The 17,105-nt window shown below is 40.1% G+C and overlaps 1 protein-coding gene across 2 annotated transcripts in view; it reads left to right on the forward strand.

Annotated features, from left to right (window-relative positions):
• NT5C2 (5'-nucleotidase, cytosolic II) overlaps positions 1-17,105 on the forward strand; it is a 61,772-nt gene that overhangs the window by 23,508 nt on the left and 21,159 nt on the right. Inside the window, exons 1-2 of one of the 2 annotated variants that reach the window (XM_051617139.1) lie at positions 6,235-6,302; positions 7,719-7,792. In XM_051617139.1, the coding sequence (XP_051473099.1) occupies positions 6,298-6,302; positions 7,719-7,792 (79 nt within the window). In that variant the 5' untranslated portion in view covers positions 6,235-6,297. Of the gene's footprint in view, positions 1-6,234; positions 6,303-7,718; positions 7,793-17,105 lie in introns of those variants that run through there. The other variant, XM_051617138.1, reaches the window with a different exon arrangement.

Here is a 17,105-nt window from a genome sequence, read left to right on the forward strand (position 1 = left end):
CTAACCCTGTTACACAACATTGTTGGCGCCTGTTGGAGGTGAGGTCTAAAGATGAATTAATATACAAGCTAGATGTTATTCATTCTCTAGCAGAGGTCACTGGTAAGAGGATACTGTGCTATTGGCAACATACGTTTTAATTCAGAAAGAAAATGGATGTGTAGCTGTTAGGTGGCTTTTCCTTAGTGTATGTGGTGGTGAGGCCACCTCCCTTGTGTACTGCTTGTTGACATTTCCGGGTAGAGGATAATCACTAGGTCATTTGTTCTGGAGGAGTACTGTCATTTAACGTGATTGTAATTAGGCAAGAACTAGGTTGACTCTGAGCCACCAAATTGCCCTAGTGTCTATTTTTTAACTTGGAGTGAGCACTTCTAGGCACCCTCTGCATTATCTCAGATAGCTCTTTAGGGTTTAAATAGCAACCACATCTAGTTAAAGCAAATAATGGAAAAAGTTGGTGTTCCATCCACTCTTGTTACTGACTGTTATCAAGATCCAGGAAACAGGTATTTGCATTTACTTTTATTCTGTGGTTTGGGCTTAACAGGGCAGTAAGGCTGAGATGGCCTTTTTGTTAAACATAAAGACTTTGGGATGCTTTTACCATTTTGCATCAGAGTAATTTGAGACTTCTCATCCTGACCATGCGGTTTCTGTTGTTGTTTTAGTTTTGTTTTCTTGCTTTGTTGTTTACTGACTAGCACAGGGGACGTGGCATCATGATTCCTAATCCTCATTCTCCTGCTGACTACTCATAGAGTATTGAATAAATTGCTTCATACTTTTGTGCTTCAATTTGTTTTCAAAGCATCTTATGGTGGTAACATGATTTAAGTGATTTAAGCTGTTACTATATGGTGAGATCCTGGTAAAAAAACTGTATATACTTTAATAATGACAAAGCAAAAGGATTATAAATTGGTTGTTTTGATTTCTAGGGTTAATGATGTATTTAGGGTATACTTTAGTTTGTTTGAATTGATGAACTCTGGGCTATTCACTGCTAATCTTGTTTCTTCACTTTATTATTATTGGATCATCAGTGATTGCAAGCAGGTGGAAATGTTATATAAACTAGGCTATGAGGCTTGATACTATTTGAGTATCTAAATATAAAGTCTCTTTAAAATTGTCAGTTCATTGAAGTTGCAAATGATTAAAAAAGTATCTTTATCAGTCAGAAAATGCTCTTTTCATCAGTTGTGTTTGGATAGATGGTGTGTGTTTTCATGTAACTGTAAATGAGGTAGCTCTGTAGGCACTGCTGGCTGTGGTCTGTCCTCAAGATGTCTTTGTGCAGCCCCCCTGGACATGTGTGGTGGCACGTGTGTGGTGGAGGGCAACATGTTGCTCTCCCTATTTTGCTTTGGTGCTTCGAACATTGGAGAGGAGGGAGAGAGAGTGTTAAGGCTGCAGAATGGGCAAGCGTATGAGAAAGCAGAACACTTGCCAAATTAAAAATAAAGAAATTGCTTTGAAAATGTTCCGTCATCTCTAGCTTTAATAGTTTCACAAAGCAGACAGGTGTTATTTTGGGATGGAATCCATATGTGAGCTTCTTGGCACTTTGCTGTTGCCTGGGAAGAAAACCCAAACAATGGAAACAGAAATTAAGGCTATCTTCTTCCTTCTGTTTCCTGCTGAATTTTAGAGGGAAGTGCTCATAGTTGTGTTTTGGGATACAGCCTCATCAGACTTTAAAGTTCCAGTTGTAACCCGATTTTCCAGTTGTATTTCACTGTAATTGTGCAAGGATGGTTAGTCTAGTGAAATTGCAGGGCACTATGTTAGAAATGTTACTAGAAGTGGCCAGGAAACTTTGATGCCCTTCTTCTGTCTCCCCTGATACTGTTTCATCTGCCTAAAGTCATCTGGAGCCTAAACACTGTTTCTAAATATGTTTACAAATGCACTGACCTGTCAGAATATTAAAGAAGGAATAAAATGGAACTCTGAAAACTGAACATTGTAAAAAAAACCCACAAAAAACCTGAACAACAGCAAACCCTCCCCCCCCCAAAAAAAATTATATTATAAATAATAACATATGGAATGGTCATTTCCTGCCTAAAGAGGCAAGACTCAGCAAGAGAATTATTACATTGGTTTGAGTAGTTTAAAACAGTTTCTTTCTTATCCCTTCTAAGACAGGCACCAAGGCAAAACATTTTGATAGCCTTAGTGTCTTCTTAATGTTGCTCACATAGTTTGTGCCAGGTAAGTAAGGTAGTGAGGGATTCATCAGAGTTCACAGTTTTTGTTGGAAGTCACTGGTAACCAGAACTGTAATGTCATGTACTAATTCATCTCCAAGTATACAACATCTGGGGACTAGCTGGCAATACTGAGAACATGCAGTTTTCATAACAGCAGTGCCTTTTGTTATGATTTTTTTTTTTTTTTCATTACTCGCCTTTTTTAGAGGTGGTGGGGAACTTGGATACGGGAGGCTATTAAAAGTTGGTTGATTTAGTTCACTCTTGTTTATTTTTAACTCTTCTTGCTTATTAAAAAACAGAAGTTGTCCATAAAGTGAAGTTTATCCAAAGTGCCTAAACTTTTAGGAAGCAGGAGTCAGAGCCTTCAGGCTAGTTGGTCCCTGCTTTGTGACTGGCCCAACTGTCCTCCACAGCCTTTGTTTTAAACACACGTATGGATCATGCTTAGCCAGATCCCACTGTATTTTCCGTTGCACTCGGCACTGTTGCAAGTTTCTTTGTATTTAATTTCCTGTGAAACATACTCTCCTGGCAAATAATGCTTCTTACTGCAAGGTATTTCTAGACAAATTTGGAAAATCATTATGAAATTGCTTTGTTCCAGAAATTTCACTTCACATTGTTCATTTTCATTCTCTTGCACTGACCAGTTGTAAGCCAGGTGCCAGGTTTCTTCTTAGTTGCATAATTCTGTGCATTTTGTTTGTTTTATCAGTCATATTGCAAGAATACTATACATGCAGGTTTTGTCTAGGGCACAGAATGCTTCTGGGATTTTGCACAAATAAAAATATTTCACCTTCTCTGCATTCACTATTCTCCTGTGCTACTCGAGAACAGTTGGGATTTAGGTTCCTGCCTTGGAATTGATTGACAAGAACAGTTAACAAAGCCGAGATCAGTTCAGTTGTAAAAATAAAGACTGTGAATTGCAGTGTTGAGGATATCAGGGCTCTGTGATTCCCTTTATGTGTGCTCAGCAGTTCCTTCTTCCTTGCAATACAACATATTTTCCTCTTATCCTGCCCAATTCGTAGAGCTCAAAAAAGAAAATAAATGCTGTAATCACTGAGAGCCTTCTGCTGTGGCCAAGCTGCAGGGTTTAGTCTTTGAGGAAGAACTCATTAGGGAGGAATGTGCTTCGTGGTTTCCCATAAACAGCTCCTCAAGTCCATTTTTGTAAATGTGTGGATCTGTGCCAGGCTAAGCCACCCCAGCTACAGGCTGGTGCCTCCCCACTCCCAGCTGTGCCATGTGCTGGCTCAGGAAGCCCATGGGGCTGGATATGGTGTCAAGCATCAACACCTTGCACTGCTCTAGCCACACTGCACAGGGAGTGCAAAACAGTGGGAGTTCCACTGGGATATTCCTCAAAGCAGAAACATAATGCTTATTTTTTCATGAGGAAGGAAAGATGAAGGCTAGAGAAAGACAATGACCTATTTAAGGAGATGCTCTGGTTGCAAGCAGGTTGTGGGGCTGGGTAGTTGGGTTTAGGCAATACCTGCCTTTGCCTCTCAGTATGAGGAATGGAGAGAGTGTCCTCATGCTGTGCCTGCAGTTCGATTTGTCTTACTGCCAGCACTGTTAAATTTTTAGATCAGCTTAATTTTTAACTCTACTGTTCCTAGTTAGAAGGATTATTTTCTGAATGGAAAAAACCAAAATCAGGTGAAGGGAAAGTGTGATTTCTTCTGATCCTGGCAAGTGGAAAAACTATTCTAGATTAAAACTTCCTTGCCTAAAATGTTGAGTGATTTTAGTTTTCCTCTCCTTTTGACTTCATCTCAGTTGTTTGTAATGTGGAAGCTCCTTGATTTTTGTTTATCTAGGTGAGCTGTTAAAAACTCGTCAACTCTTCCTTTCCTTTAGAAACCACAGGATCTTTTCTCTTAGGTGGCTTGGGTTCTTAGGGTTGGTTTTGCTTGATAGTCTTTAAAGTCAACTCTTGTCATTTCTCTATACCAGTCTTCTGTGGAGACATTACATTTTTGTAGCCAAGAAACACATTTGACCAGGATTCTTGAAATAAGGCTTGATTGTACCTTCAATTAGGATCTAAGCAGAGCTTTGAAATAGGCTAAATCTGCAGAATCCGAGAAGCATCTGGCTCTTCCTAGAAATTATTGTGGCAATTTAAACTCAACTTTTATCTTTAGTTTCTAGGGTACTGCAGATATTTACTACTTTGAGTAAACCCTCTGAATTAAGCTGTTCAGCTTCTGGGAGTAAATTTTTGTAAATATCTGTTTAGACCCTTGTGTCTAGAGAGACAACATGCATGGGAGGTGTGTTCCTTCGTCAGGATGTAAAGTTGAGGTCCAGAGTGCCTACAAAATAGCCTGGTACCTGGCTGGGCCTTCACAAGAGAAGTGAAATTGGTTCCAGGTTTTTTGGCCTCTGTTTAGCCTGCCATTTCATCTGCCAAGTTTTAAATGGTTAAAGTGTTACCATTTCCTCTCCTGAACATGTTGTGTAATAGCCATCTTTAGCTTTTTTTTTAATATTTGTTGTGTTTCACTCCAGGACTGGTGGGTGAAGTAATTACCACATCAGATGGGTTGGTAGGATGCTTTGAAATCTGCCACGTCCTGCACACGATTGGGGCATGGTTAGAGCCTGTCATGCTTGTTTTCTAGGTCATAGGCAATATTTATGTGTTGATGGAGAAAGAGGGATCTTCACCAGCTGTTACCAAGAGGGGGCTGATATAGTAATTTCAGTGTTTTAGTTGTAAGACTTATTTCAGAACAAAAATATGCTTAATTGGTGTTGTTTGTTTCGTTGTCTTTAGTAAACTTTTCCAGATCTTCAGTATCAACCTGTGCTGGTTGTTTGTTTGTTTGTTTGTTTTAAGTCCCAGGGTTCAGTTTGTAAATACTCTGGAAGCAAGTGATGAGAAAATGTCAGAGGCTTAGAGATCTTTCCACCGTTTTTGGTCAGTTTGGTGTCGTCATCATCTAAATATTGGCAGGCTGGACTGGAAGAGATCTCTTGGGTCACAGTTCCCTTGTTTTTGCCTTTCACAGGCACTGTCGTATTACCCTTTTTATAGGCGCATTCAGTTCCATCTTAGTGCTTTTTTTTGTCCTCATTTGGGAAACTGTTCCCAAGTGTTGCAATTCTGAAACACTCTTCTGAGCTTCTTTAAATTTCCCTTCCTATTCCTGTCCTGTTCAGAAGGATGGAAAACTATCCTCCAGGGGCCAAGCCTAAAGGCAGGACAAAATTAATTTGACTCTGCAGTTTGGACAAAAAACATTGCTAGTGTCTCCAAGACGTGTGTTATTACTTCTTAAACCTCTCCACTTTCAGGAACAGCTTGCACAAACATGAGATCAGAAATCGTGTGCTTGAATAAATAATGCTTCCTAGCATCAGCAGTGACAGAAGGCTATAATCTTCATTATATAAACTATGAGACTGTGTTTAGTACCAAACAACATTTCATGTTGGCCTCTTGTAAATCAGAGCTGTCTCGATGTTAAAAGACAATCATGGGTTCAAACTGCAGATTTGGATAATTTGTTCCACCTACTCAAAAGCTAGCTATTTCAGGCGTGAGTTTTAGCAATTTACAATCCCATCTTTGATTTCCAAAAGGCATTTCTTTACCAATTTTCAGTCTTTTCCCCATCACTTTGTCTTGTTTAGGTAATACATAAATCTATCAGAAAAGAGCGTCGTTTTTAACCTCCGAGGCCCCTTAGTGACAAGCCCCATTGTCAAAGGCAGGCACTTTGCCAGGAAACTGTGACTCCCAGAGAGAGTGTGCAAGGTTAGGGGGAAAGTATACTATTGCCAGAGAAACTGTATTCCAAGTGGATTTGTGTGGAACAACAACGATATCCAGTGACTGGTTAAATTAGCCACAGATGTGTTTTCTAGAGCACTGTCCAAGAAGATATACAGTATTTTAAGGCTTGGTTCAGGCATAATGATCTTCTGAAGTCAAATCAGATCCAAGCAAAATTGCATCGGCACTAGGGAAGCTTTAAAGGAATTGTGTAATATGATTCAGACAAGTAGATGAATCAGGCTGCTGCGAACTAAGCAAGGAGCACATCGGTGAGAGATGAGGTAAGACGACTTGCATAGAAGTGTGATAGTTTGATGTTAGCAGTTTGCTGGTAAAATCCAAGCTGTGGCAGGTTGTCACGGGCAGTTAAATGGGCACATTATGTCGGCCACCTGCCCAGAACCTGTGTGCAGAGAATGTTCCAGTGGTTTCTTTCAGCTTTTCAGAATGTACGAGTGCTCGTTTTGCACTTGCCGTCTCCATTGCTATGTTGCTGTCCCTGTGCCACTCCTCCTACACGGCAGTGCTGCTGGTTTCGGTTTTTAAGAGGATAATTACTCTGCTGAGGGCAATGCACTCTTTAAGTCTTTGGAGACTTTTCACATACTGAAATCAGAGTATGGGTGAAAGCTCAGGGACTTTTCTTATACAGGAGGATTTTGTCTCAGCATCACAGCTCAAGCAGCACATGGGTTTTCTGTCTGAGATGGGTGTTGTGAAGCTCAGCTTCCATTCTGCAGCTGAGTTCTGACTCTTGTTCTGAGTTCAGATGAGACAGACAGTGGAGAGAAGCCCTGCTGAATTTGAGATCTGCTATATGGTTTAAAGTTCTGGGGAAACATAAGCAGCTTAGTTACTGTAGTAGTTGGAACAGAAAGCAAGAAAAGCTTTTGTTGCATTCTCTGACCTATTTCTTTACTATGTTATTTACTTCAGCTAAATTGAATATGGTATATTAAATTGTCATCCAAAAGAGCCTGGAAGTATTCAGCTTAGATTCTCATTGCAATAAGCATTAACAGTAAAAGTGAAATTTTAAAAATAGCAATTTTGTCTAGAAATTGTAGGGGAGTTATAAATAAAAATGAAAAATTACACAACATAAATAGCATATTCTTGTGGATTTATCTCAGTCAGTGTTTTTCAGACCTTTAATAAATGTTTTTAATGCTGTTGGTGTAAGTGTCAAAATGGATCTGTTTAGGTTTGCTTTGAGTTTCCAGATACAGTTCCAGAGAGGGCTCAAATGCTGTGAGTTTAGTCACAGGAATGTTGTTTTCTTTTCCTTTCCTTGTCACCTCTTTGTAACAATTTGTTTTAATCAAGTAAATTGTATTGCTTCCCGTTTTCTGCTTCCAGTTTCCTCTCACTTGAGCTCTAGATTCTGCTTCAGGAGATTTTGCACTTCTATTCTTAGGAATTTTTGCAGGTCACATGCAAAGCCATGTGTGTGTGTGCATGCATGCGTGTCTGTCTTTAGACAGCAGACCAATAATTAGGATAACCCTGCAAAGTCATGACTTTGCTTCAGGAAAACTCATGGCAAAAAATGAAACGTGCGTCTGTCTTCAGGTATATTTTCTGATTTTGACCTGAGAGAGCCAGACATCATGACAGCTGGCAGAATGTGTTTGTTCTAAAATGTTATTATTTTGAAAATGTTCATTCCAATGGTTTTATTCCTTCTCTCTATACAGGGTCTTTGTAAACAGAAGCTTAGCCATGGAAAAGATAAAGTGCTTTGGTTTTGATATGGATTATACACTTGCTGGTGAGTATCTTTTTAAATTTTTTTGTCATTGACTTAGTTTGAAGTATTGTCTCTTGTTGAGTAAAAACCAGTTACTGGTTAGGCTACTCCAGTTAGCAGGTGCTTCTTCTGTTAGCAAATATATTGTTCACTATTCATTGCACTTTTATTTTTGCTGTTTCCCTTGAATTTGTTATCTGGAAGCTGTATTTTGTCACAAGCCATGTTGCTGCAGTGCAGTTTCAAGTGATTATGGGTGTCAAGGAAACTGAAGCTTAATAAGTCTGATTGCTTCCTTAGATTCCACTGTATTTTGCTAATACCCCTGCTGCAAGCTTGGCTTTGAATAATGAGGTGGCTTGTTTTATCCTTAGTACAGATGGAGGGCTGCATCTTTAGCCAGCACATTCTCCTGTGTATCGGGAGGGTAATTTTTGAATAATTTTTCCTCTTTCCCACTCCACAGTTGGCTACATCAATGACTGATTTTGAGAAGAGGCAAGGCAGGGGGAGTGTCTAGTGTCAGCTGAACAAGTTAATTTAGAAAGCTTTGCCCATTCTTTATGGCAGATAAGCTTTCAGAGGTTGCATAAGACCTCATAGTTTCATAAATTTTTTTGCATGACTTCTCTGTCTTTCAAATAATTGACACACAAGTTCTCTGAGACTTTTGATGAAGGGGGGTAAAGTTACTGTGTTCTGCATAATCAGACTTGCATTATGATACATACTTTAAGGGAGGAAGAGATTAAAAGCCTGCTTCCACTTCCCTACATTATCATATCACACAGGCTCTAACAGAGGATGTCACATACAATCCTACCTGCTTATTACCACTTCCAAGGTTGTGGATAAAAAGTTTCTATCACCTTGATAGTTCACTTTAGAATTGTTGTGAATATAAACTGAGAAAATGTGAGCTAGAGTGTTAGGGTCACCCAATAACAGGTTAATGCTGTATGTTAACTATGGTCATCTAGTTACTGTGTCTACTGAGAAAGAATGAAAGATGTGTAATGTGGATAGGGACAGTGTGGGGCTCACAGGAGTTGGGGGCAGTGGTTAAGGAAAGGACAGGTAGGTTTCCATGTGCTCATGGTTCAACACAGTGCAGCAATGAGCAGTTTTGAAGGCTATGGCTGGTAATTACAGTTTATATTTAGATCACTTGCTTTTGTTCTTTTAAGCAGTTATCCATGAGGCAGTAGTTATATATAAAATGTTTGGTTGTTCAACACCTTATTTATACATCTGTTTAAAGTTCCTGCCACTTTTTAAGTCATGAAGTGTATCGTTGTTCATCTGTGCTGGATCGGACTGCAGGCACGTGCTTTCGGTATTTGTGTTTCCCAGCTGAGACAGCCTGGTGGCCGTGCCTTAAAGGAGCATAAAACAGTTGTTCAGGAACAAATGCTTTAAAAAAAAAAAAAAAAAAAAAAAAAAGTTGTGTGTCTCACTGCTGTAACAGAAAAACAACTTCTGTGCCTTTTGCAAACTGGTGGCATTTTCCAAGGACTTGGGTGATCCCAGTGGGGCTGGCATGGAGCGTGAAGTGTGTTACTAACTTTCATCCTGACAGAAGGAAAGCTTCAGCACTATCCTCACATCTCTGACTGTTCATTTTACTCAAGTGCTGCTTGTTCCTGTAAACAGAGAGCAAATGTGTTGTTATCCACAAAATGATGGATGATTTGATGAGAGGAAAAAATGTGTTTCAAGCATCCTAAAGCAGTACCCAGGGACATGGAAACCTGGGGTTCCCAAGGCTAGAAGATCACAGTGCTACACTTAAACAGGCAAAGTTCATGCATTCAGGGGAGCTGAGTGATGGGGTCTGGTGCAGAAAAAGAAGTAGAATGTGGTTCAAGCAGGAAACTGGAAATCTGGACTGCTCTGGAGAAAGCTGCTGTCCTATGACTTCTGTGGTACAACAGAGATAATAGTTGCAGATAATTTTACAAGGAGTTGTGAGAAAGTAATTAGGTTGGAAAGCCTTATGCAGATGAAAAGCATTATGCCTGGTAAGTACTGTTTCCCTTTGTTTCACTTGACTGGAAAATTAATGTAGAAAATCACCTGTTTGTTTTCTTCTGCCTCAGTCATCCTTTCTTCTCGTGGGCTTTTGTTATCTGACCGTTATTTGCTATATATAACTGTCATATACAAGAAAAACTACTTATTCGTTGCAGGGGGTTTAAAGAGTGCAGTGTTAGAATATAATGATTATGATTAATTAATTGGAAATTATCGTGAAGAAGTGGGGCAAGTGTAGTATTACATTACTATGTTGTAGTGCATTCATTAGGCCTTGTTGTGTTTTCTGTCTGGGCACATTATCCGTTACACAATCTTTCATATGGATATGCTACTGCCTAGAATAAAAAAGAAAAAACAATGTAAAAAGCTAGTTTATCTCTAATTTAACATCTGGAAATGGTATCTGCATACCAGATTGTGCATGCTGAGCTGAAGCCTTTTGGAGGCCGTTCAAGACATGTAAATAGACCGAAGAAGAGGAAAGGAAGAATTTCCAGTGTCATAAGCTCCTCATCTAGTTTTCTGCATTTGTACTTTCAGATATTGCTAGGTCACTTTCCTGTAAAATTGTTTCAAAGTGTCCCAAACACAATCTTCATATGCAATGACTGAAGGCAGTCAGAGCCACTGACCCTGCCAAAAATTGTATGTCACATCCTTTCCGCTCTCTCTCTTATGAACATTCAAATCAGAAGTAAACTGGTGACATTCATCCCATATCTGACAGTCATACACTTTGACATCTCAGAAGAAGAATGATTATTTTAGAACACCTTGAATTATCTGTCTTGTGAAGAGGAGGCTGTCGTGTCAGTAAAAGAAAACACACTGTCACTCTTCTTTCCTTCTTCTTCCTGAATCAGTAGCCACTGATAGCACAGAAAGTCTTGCTTAGGACATGCTTCAGTACCAGACCAGTCAGAATCACTTGACTTATTTTGAACTTCAAAGTTCTTTCTTATACTTTATCAGTTTAAGGACACAAACCTGCTTACAGTAACACCATTTTCTGTCTAGAATAATCTAATTTCGGTAGGGACATGACCTTTCCATTTTGAACTCTATTATAACAGCAGTTACACACATGTTGCAGTGATTCTACTACTAGCATGACTGAGAATGTCAGCTTTCCAACCGACAGCAGCTTTAGTACTATCATGTTGCATTGCACATAAAAAATGATTTCATGCATTGTTTTATACGGTAGTATTTCTTACCCTTTTTAAATTAAAGGACCACTTAACTTAGAATTGCAAAAAATCAAGGCTGTCTGGTGTAGCATTGCCACAGTAATTTTGTTTGCTTTCAAGTCAAAATTAGGTTAAACTTTGAATTCTTGTTAATAATCTCTGTGTTTTCTCATTGTGTTTATCTCTTTCCTTGCATAGGGTTGAGAAATACTGTTAATGGGTCGATTGTGCAGACAAAGTCTTTTTGTCTTGCAGAAAAGAGCCTGAAAATTTTAGCCTTCTCTTCTGAAAAATTATGGACAATTAATTGCTGAACTTGTAGCCACTGTGATTACAGCTAGTCTTGGTTTGACTCCTGGGAGCTGAAAATAAAATGAAAGCAAATTAAGCTAACTCTCATGGGTTTTAGATTCCTTGTTTTCCCCTCAAGGATTGCTGTTGCATCCTCATGGAGTGAATAAGATCTCCTGAATATGTATGGCAACTCCCAAGTCCCCCTAGACTTATGTGCTGGATACAGTAGTGCCAGAGGCTCGGAAATGTGTGTTGTGTATGAAACTGACAGTCCCCTTCCGATTCAGTCTGTTCAGTTTGCTTATGTTAGTGACTCACCTTTAGTACAAAAAAAAATGTTTCTTTTAAGCTAGGTGTTTCTGGGAGGAAAGTTGAAGGAGCAGGAAGAAAAGCAGGGGTTTACTGTGGCTTGTGTGCATAGTTAAATAGTTGCTGCTTAAAATCGTGGAGGGTTTGACGCAAGCAAGAGTCATCTGCTGTCTCAGCCCTTGCTGTTAGCAGAGATTAAGACAAGTTTCTGTGATGTTGTGCAGCCATCACCCCAGCAGCCCTTCGTTCTCTGCTGCTGACCTTGCTGCCTCCGGGAGCCTGGCCCATGCTGATTCCCCAGGGTTCCATGGCTCCTTGGAAAACAGTGGATCTGCAAATACCTGTAAACAGCTGTGCTTGCTGTCAGGGCAGAACTGAGAACTCTGGAAAAATTCCTGTTAAAATCCTTAAGTTGGGGAGATTTGAGGGTCTTTCTGTAGTGCATTTTTGTTTGCTAAATAGTAGTTTCTTTTATTATCTGAATGATTCATCTCTGCTTATTCATCCTGACTGGCTAGGAGAGCAGTAGTCAATAACAATTCTGGTCTGCCTTCCTGTTTTACTGGTAATGTCAAAACTGCCCATGCTTTGGTGAAGGAAAATGTTGCATGTAATCCAAAATATTCGAAGTCTTCCTTCTTTTGCGCTTACTGCAAACTGCAGGAAGAAAGATAAAGGTATGTCAGCAGATAGTCTTCACTGCAACACTGGCCTGAGACGACAAGTTGGTGAGGCCTGTTGGAAATGCAGCAGAGAGGGATTGGTTTCACACAGGATTTTGTTTGGCTGCTTCCTCCTCAGTGTGAGCTACACTTGTCATTAGTAGGTCTGGATCCAAGTAATGCAGGAGGCGTTGGCATTACTAGGTCTTAAATGGGACAGGTTGCACAATGAGGTGATGGATAGATGTCCCTTGACAGGAGCAGGGCTAACACAGTGGGGTTCTCACACTGGCTGTAATTTCACACTGGGCCATTGGCAGATGGAGAGGCAGTTAGTAAGAATTACAAACTCAATTGTGCTTGAAAATATTCCTCTGTGACTACCCTCCTGCTCCAGAAATTATGGCCTTGTTGAAAGTTTTATTTTCTGTCTCTGAGATAGATAAGATTTAGTATCTGTAGGCAGGACGCTTTCATTTGGAGTGCTTTTCCTGTACTTAAATCACTGTTGCTTCCACATTCTCCAGAAATCAATAATGTAATTGTAATTGGCTGCTGAAAACTGTTTCAATATGAAAGGGGAAATGAGGCTTGAAAAGTACTGGTTTTATCGTGTGCAAATATGATTAATACAATTGATTGGAATATGGCTTGTGTCCTGTAAACATTGCCAACTTCATGCCAAGATGGGTGCACTGCAAGGATTTTATTGCAAAATTGCTTATGCTTTTAGCTGTAGCATTTCCCTCTTATCACATGGGAAAAGACATGGGAAACTCAGCTTTAGTCTTTCTCAATTTACCACAAAGTGCAGCATGCATAAGCACATTTTGCCCCTTCCTCAAGCAGGCATTTATGTCTAAGCCATCCTTGCAGTTTGGAGGAGAGAGAAATTTTTCACACCCACATCTTATTTTTTAAATGGTGGGTTTTTTTACCTGTTGGCTCTGGAGAAGATACACTCAACCAGAAGGTAGCATTGGCTTGTTGCTGCATGTGATTTGGGAGAAAAGGTGGCAGCTGAATTCAGAACTGGGTCTTCAATTGATCTAGGATTTTTACTGTACCTGAGTTGTATCCATTTTCTTTGTTTCAGTTTCCACTACTGAGAAATGGGACTAATTAATTTGAGCCTTGTATAAATACATTATGAATTTCACAGATGTAAAACAAAGTATAAATGTGGGAATTTTGTACATGAAAGATTGAACTGAATACTTAAAAAAGCTTCTGAGCTTGTAACATAAGCAACTACAAAGGAGCATTTATTGTCCTGTTCAGATACTGTTACTGTCTGTCTATTGGTACTGGACTCCAATACATATGTTCTAACAGGGCTCTCCTGCTTAGATTAGAGGTTTGTCTTCAGTTTCATCATTATGTAAGGACCACAGGCTATGAGGCTCTTCTGGGGAGATACTAAGCTGTTTTGCTTCTTTCCCTGTTCTCTGGGTAATATAATTCTTTGTGTCATACAGAAATAGTATGGTGGCTATAGAAGGGAATTGGTAGGTGTGATAACCGTAGCCTTCAAACTGTCCTAGCAAAAAAAGAGAGCTGCCTTGACTATTAAACATCTGCTGTCTGCGTTTTCAAATTTGCATGTTTCCAGTTTAACAGGTGCAGATTTTGCAGATTTCAAAGGCTGGTTTAGCCATTAATGTTTTAATGCTAGAGACAGATGGAGAAGCTAAATTGTTCCTGGCATGCTTTGAGCTGCATACTTTTTCAAATACCAGTGCAGTGCTCAAGTGGCTACTGTCCCTGCCGTCCTTGTGTTGCTGCTCTTCTCAGTCTGACCGTTTAAAGCTGTGTAATGACCACACCGAGGTCTGGAGCTGTGGGATCTCACGTGCTGGCACTGGGAATGAGGAGTGGAGAAAGCATGTGTTGCTTGCTCTGTCCCAGTAAATCACCGACTGACAAACTGCTAATCTGCTGTCTGTGGATTCTTGAAGAACAGTGTTAAGACAGAAGCTGCTGAGAGAACAGGTCTCCACAGTGTAAGGAAAGTTTTGAAAACTGCTGTATTCTGTTGTCTTGCTCTTAATAACACGAGAATAACACCAGGGTGGGTCAGCAGGCTGTTAGTATACCCATGAGCAGTTTTTGTCTTTGCCAAACTCTAACAGACCCCCATTATCTAGTAATCTTAATACCACAACAGAAGTGCTATTAAGTTGCAAATACCCTTGTGATGATGGAACAGTTTACTCTGTAGGAGGAACCAAAAGCTGAGAGCACAGAAGGCTTTAACTCTTGAGATCACGTGTGCTATTGCTTTATGAGTGCCTTATTTTAGCACACTACAGAAAAACTTGTGTATGTGGCTTATTGGCAGTATGGGCACTTGTGCTGTGTATAAACTCAGGTGCATGCTGTTATACAAATGTGTAGTTTTTGAGGCTCACTCCTTTAGGTGAATATGGAGAGAAAGAAGCTGGATCTGTCTGAACACTGGTACATCAGAACAATGCCTTAAATATAGTGTATAAGTGGCTACTATACCTTTAAGTAATTTTATTCTTATTTCTAGAAGCTAACAAACTATGTTTGAACATGAAGCCCATGCAACTATTTCTTCTCTGTTTGTGAGTCTTCATTGAAGAACTAAGCCCATGTTTTGGCACAGTAGTTTGTTTCCATGGAAATGCAGGGATATTTCCAGTATGGTATTATGACTCCCAGTGAGCTGTATCCGAGAGAGGTGAATTGTGAAGGCCACTTGTTAAGCACAAGAAAAGATTCTCTTCTGTCAGGGGATCATAAAAAGTTCCCATAAAAGAAGAGGTGACTGTGTAGTCATCTTTAAAATATTATTCCAGTGCAAAGGAATGTTATGCCAACTATTAAAGTAGACAAACTGAAGTTTCCTTGAAATGCAGTTTGACTGAATTGCTTCTCTCAACATGCAAACTGTGACCTCAGTGCTGTTGTTACCTCAAGCCATGCATTTTTATTCAGCAGCATAAATCTTTCCAACAGTAAGCTCTGTTTTGCCAGCCTCTGAGGCATATCCAAACAGCCGAAATCTCTGTTACATTGAAGGCAAACACAGTGCAGCAGCAGAAAGCTAAAAATATCTGGAATTTACCAATGAGAGCACTAATAAGCCTGCTTTGGGAAGGGTTAAAGCTGATGATACTTGACAACACTTTTGTTTTTAAAACAAGTAGAAATGCAGCCCTAAAAACAACCTGAAGTGTAGATGCAGCAATTCAGAGCCAAGCTGAACACAAAACACTGTTTCAGTCCTTGAAGCAACAACAAATCCTGTCTTTACAGCTCCTTTTAGCATGCAGAGTGGGAGAATGGGAGCTGATACAGTTCCAGGTTAGAGGTTTTAGAGCTGAAAGCTGTGCTGTGCACTTGGAGATGTTTGCTTGAGCATTAGAGGTAAGGAATTTTCCATGGCTCTTAGGCTGCAGGGTGGGTGCTTAGCTGCTGTACGGGCACTGCTGCAGCTGGGGACTGCGGAGCCTTTGGACTTCTCTGTAGGTGTCTGCTAGTTTCCACCCAGAACCATTGGCATTGGCAGAAAAGGTTGCTGGGGAGCCACTGAAGCTCAGATCGAAAAGATTCAACCCTCTGATCATTAGTGACTCTTGCTTTGCTTCCTGTTACCAGATTTAGTGTCAAAAACATCTGTGGCCACAAGAGGCTTAGTGCAAGATCTGGCTGTTCATGCACTGCAGAGCACCTTGTGTGTTAAGCATACGAAAATATCCTGAGATGCACCTGGAGATTTTGTCAAGGTCTTGTTTCTGATCACTACAAATACATCATTTCTAGATACAGACATAGAAAAGTTACATTAAATATTGAAGTGTGCTCAAGGCTCAGCTTTGTTTTATAGCGCAGAACACTTCTGTGTTTGAGAAGGTTTCTTTGGGAAAATGAAAATCATTATCAGTATGGCAGCAGTTTATTCTCATTTGAGATTGAAAAATATAGTGAATTCAAAGAAATAAAACATACTGCTACTAACTATTTTGTGTAGTACTATGAAAACTTGATTTAAATATAAGCTGGAATAATACAATTTTTCTTTTTACAACAGAGTGCATTTATATTTATTATCTAGTGGTTAAAATCAAAACCCAAGGGTCAAGAGGACTAGGGTCTGTTCATGGCTGTTTTTCAACTTGTTTTGACCATAGACAAATTCTTTATGGTCACAGTTCAGCCAAGTCCATAAACAAATGGCAAGTCAGTGATTCACCAGGTTCCTCATTGAAAACATATGAGTTGTCCCATGGGTTTTGTTTGGGATTTCTTGCGGTTTCAATTAGGCATGTTTACTGCTTCGTCAGTTTGTTTACAGGCACTGAGCTCCCAGGTCATCACAGCAGAAACGTGCACTGCTCCATTTCCTTGCATGCAGGGCAGATGTGCAGAGATGAGCTGAAACCAGTGTTGTACACAACCAGGGCTGTGAACAGGAGTGTCTCGTTTTCCCTCATGTCTGGCAAGGATTCTGTGATATGTGGCCAAAGTTCAGGTGACGCTTGACGGGTCTTTAGAAAGAGAAATGAAAGGCAAGGGGACCTGGACGTTTGTACTTAACCCCACTCCTGACATTGCCAAGCCAGCTGAATGTGTTTGCATGGAGGCTTCCACAGTGCAGGTACCTCTGCAGGGTTTCCAGTTCTCACGGAAAAGGAAATCCTCTGCTGCATTTCCAGTGCAAAATGGCAGCACTGCCGGGCTGTGCAAGCCAGGAGTGAGTCTGGGCTCCTGTCAGAGCTGAGCAGTGTGACTCTGCTGTCAAAACTGAAGGGAAGCTAATACCCAGGTGTGAAACTTAAACATGATATTTCAGATTCCTTCCTGTGTAAGTAA

This window comes from Apus apus, chromosome 4, assembly GCF_020740795.1.
Source record: "Apus apus isolate bApuApu2 chromosome 4, bApuApu2.pri.cur, whole genome shotgun sequence".
Taxonomy (NCBI): domain Eukaryota; kingdom Metazoa; phylum Chordata; class Aves; order Apodiformes; family Apodidae; genus Apus; species Apus apus.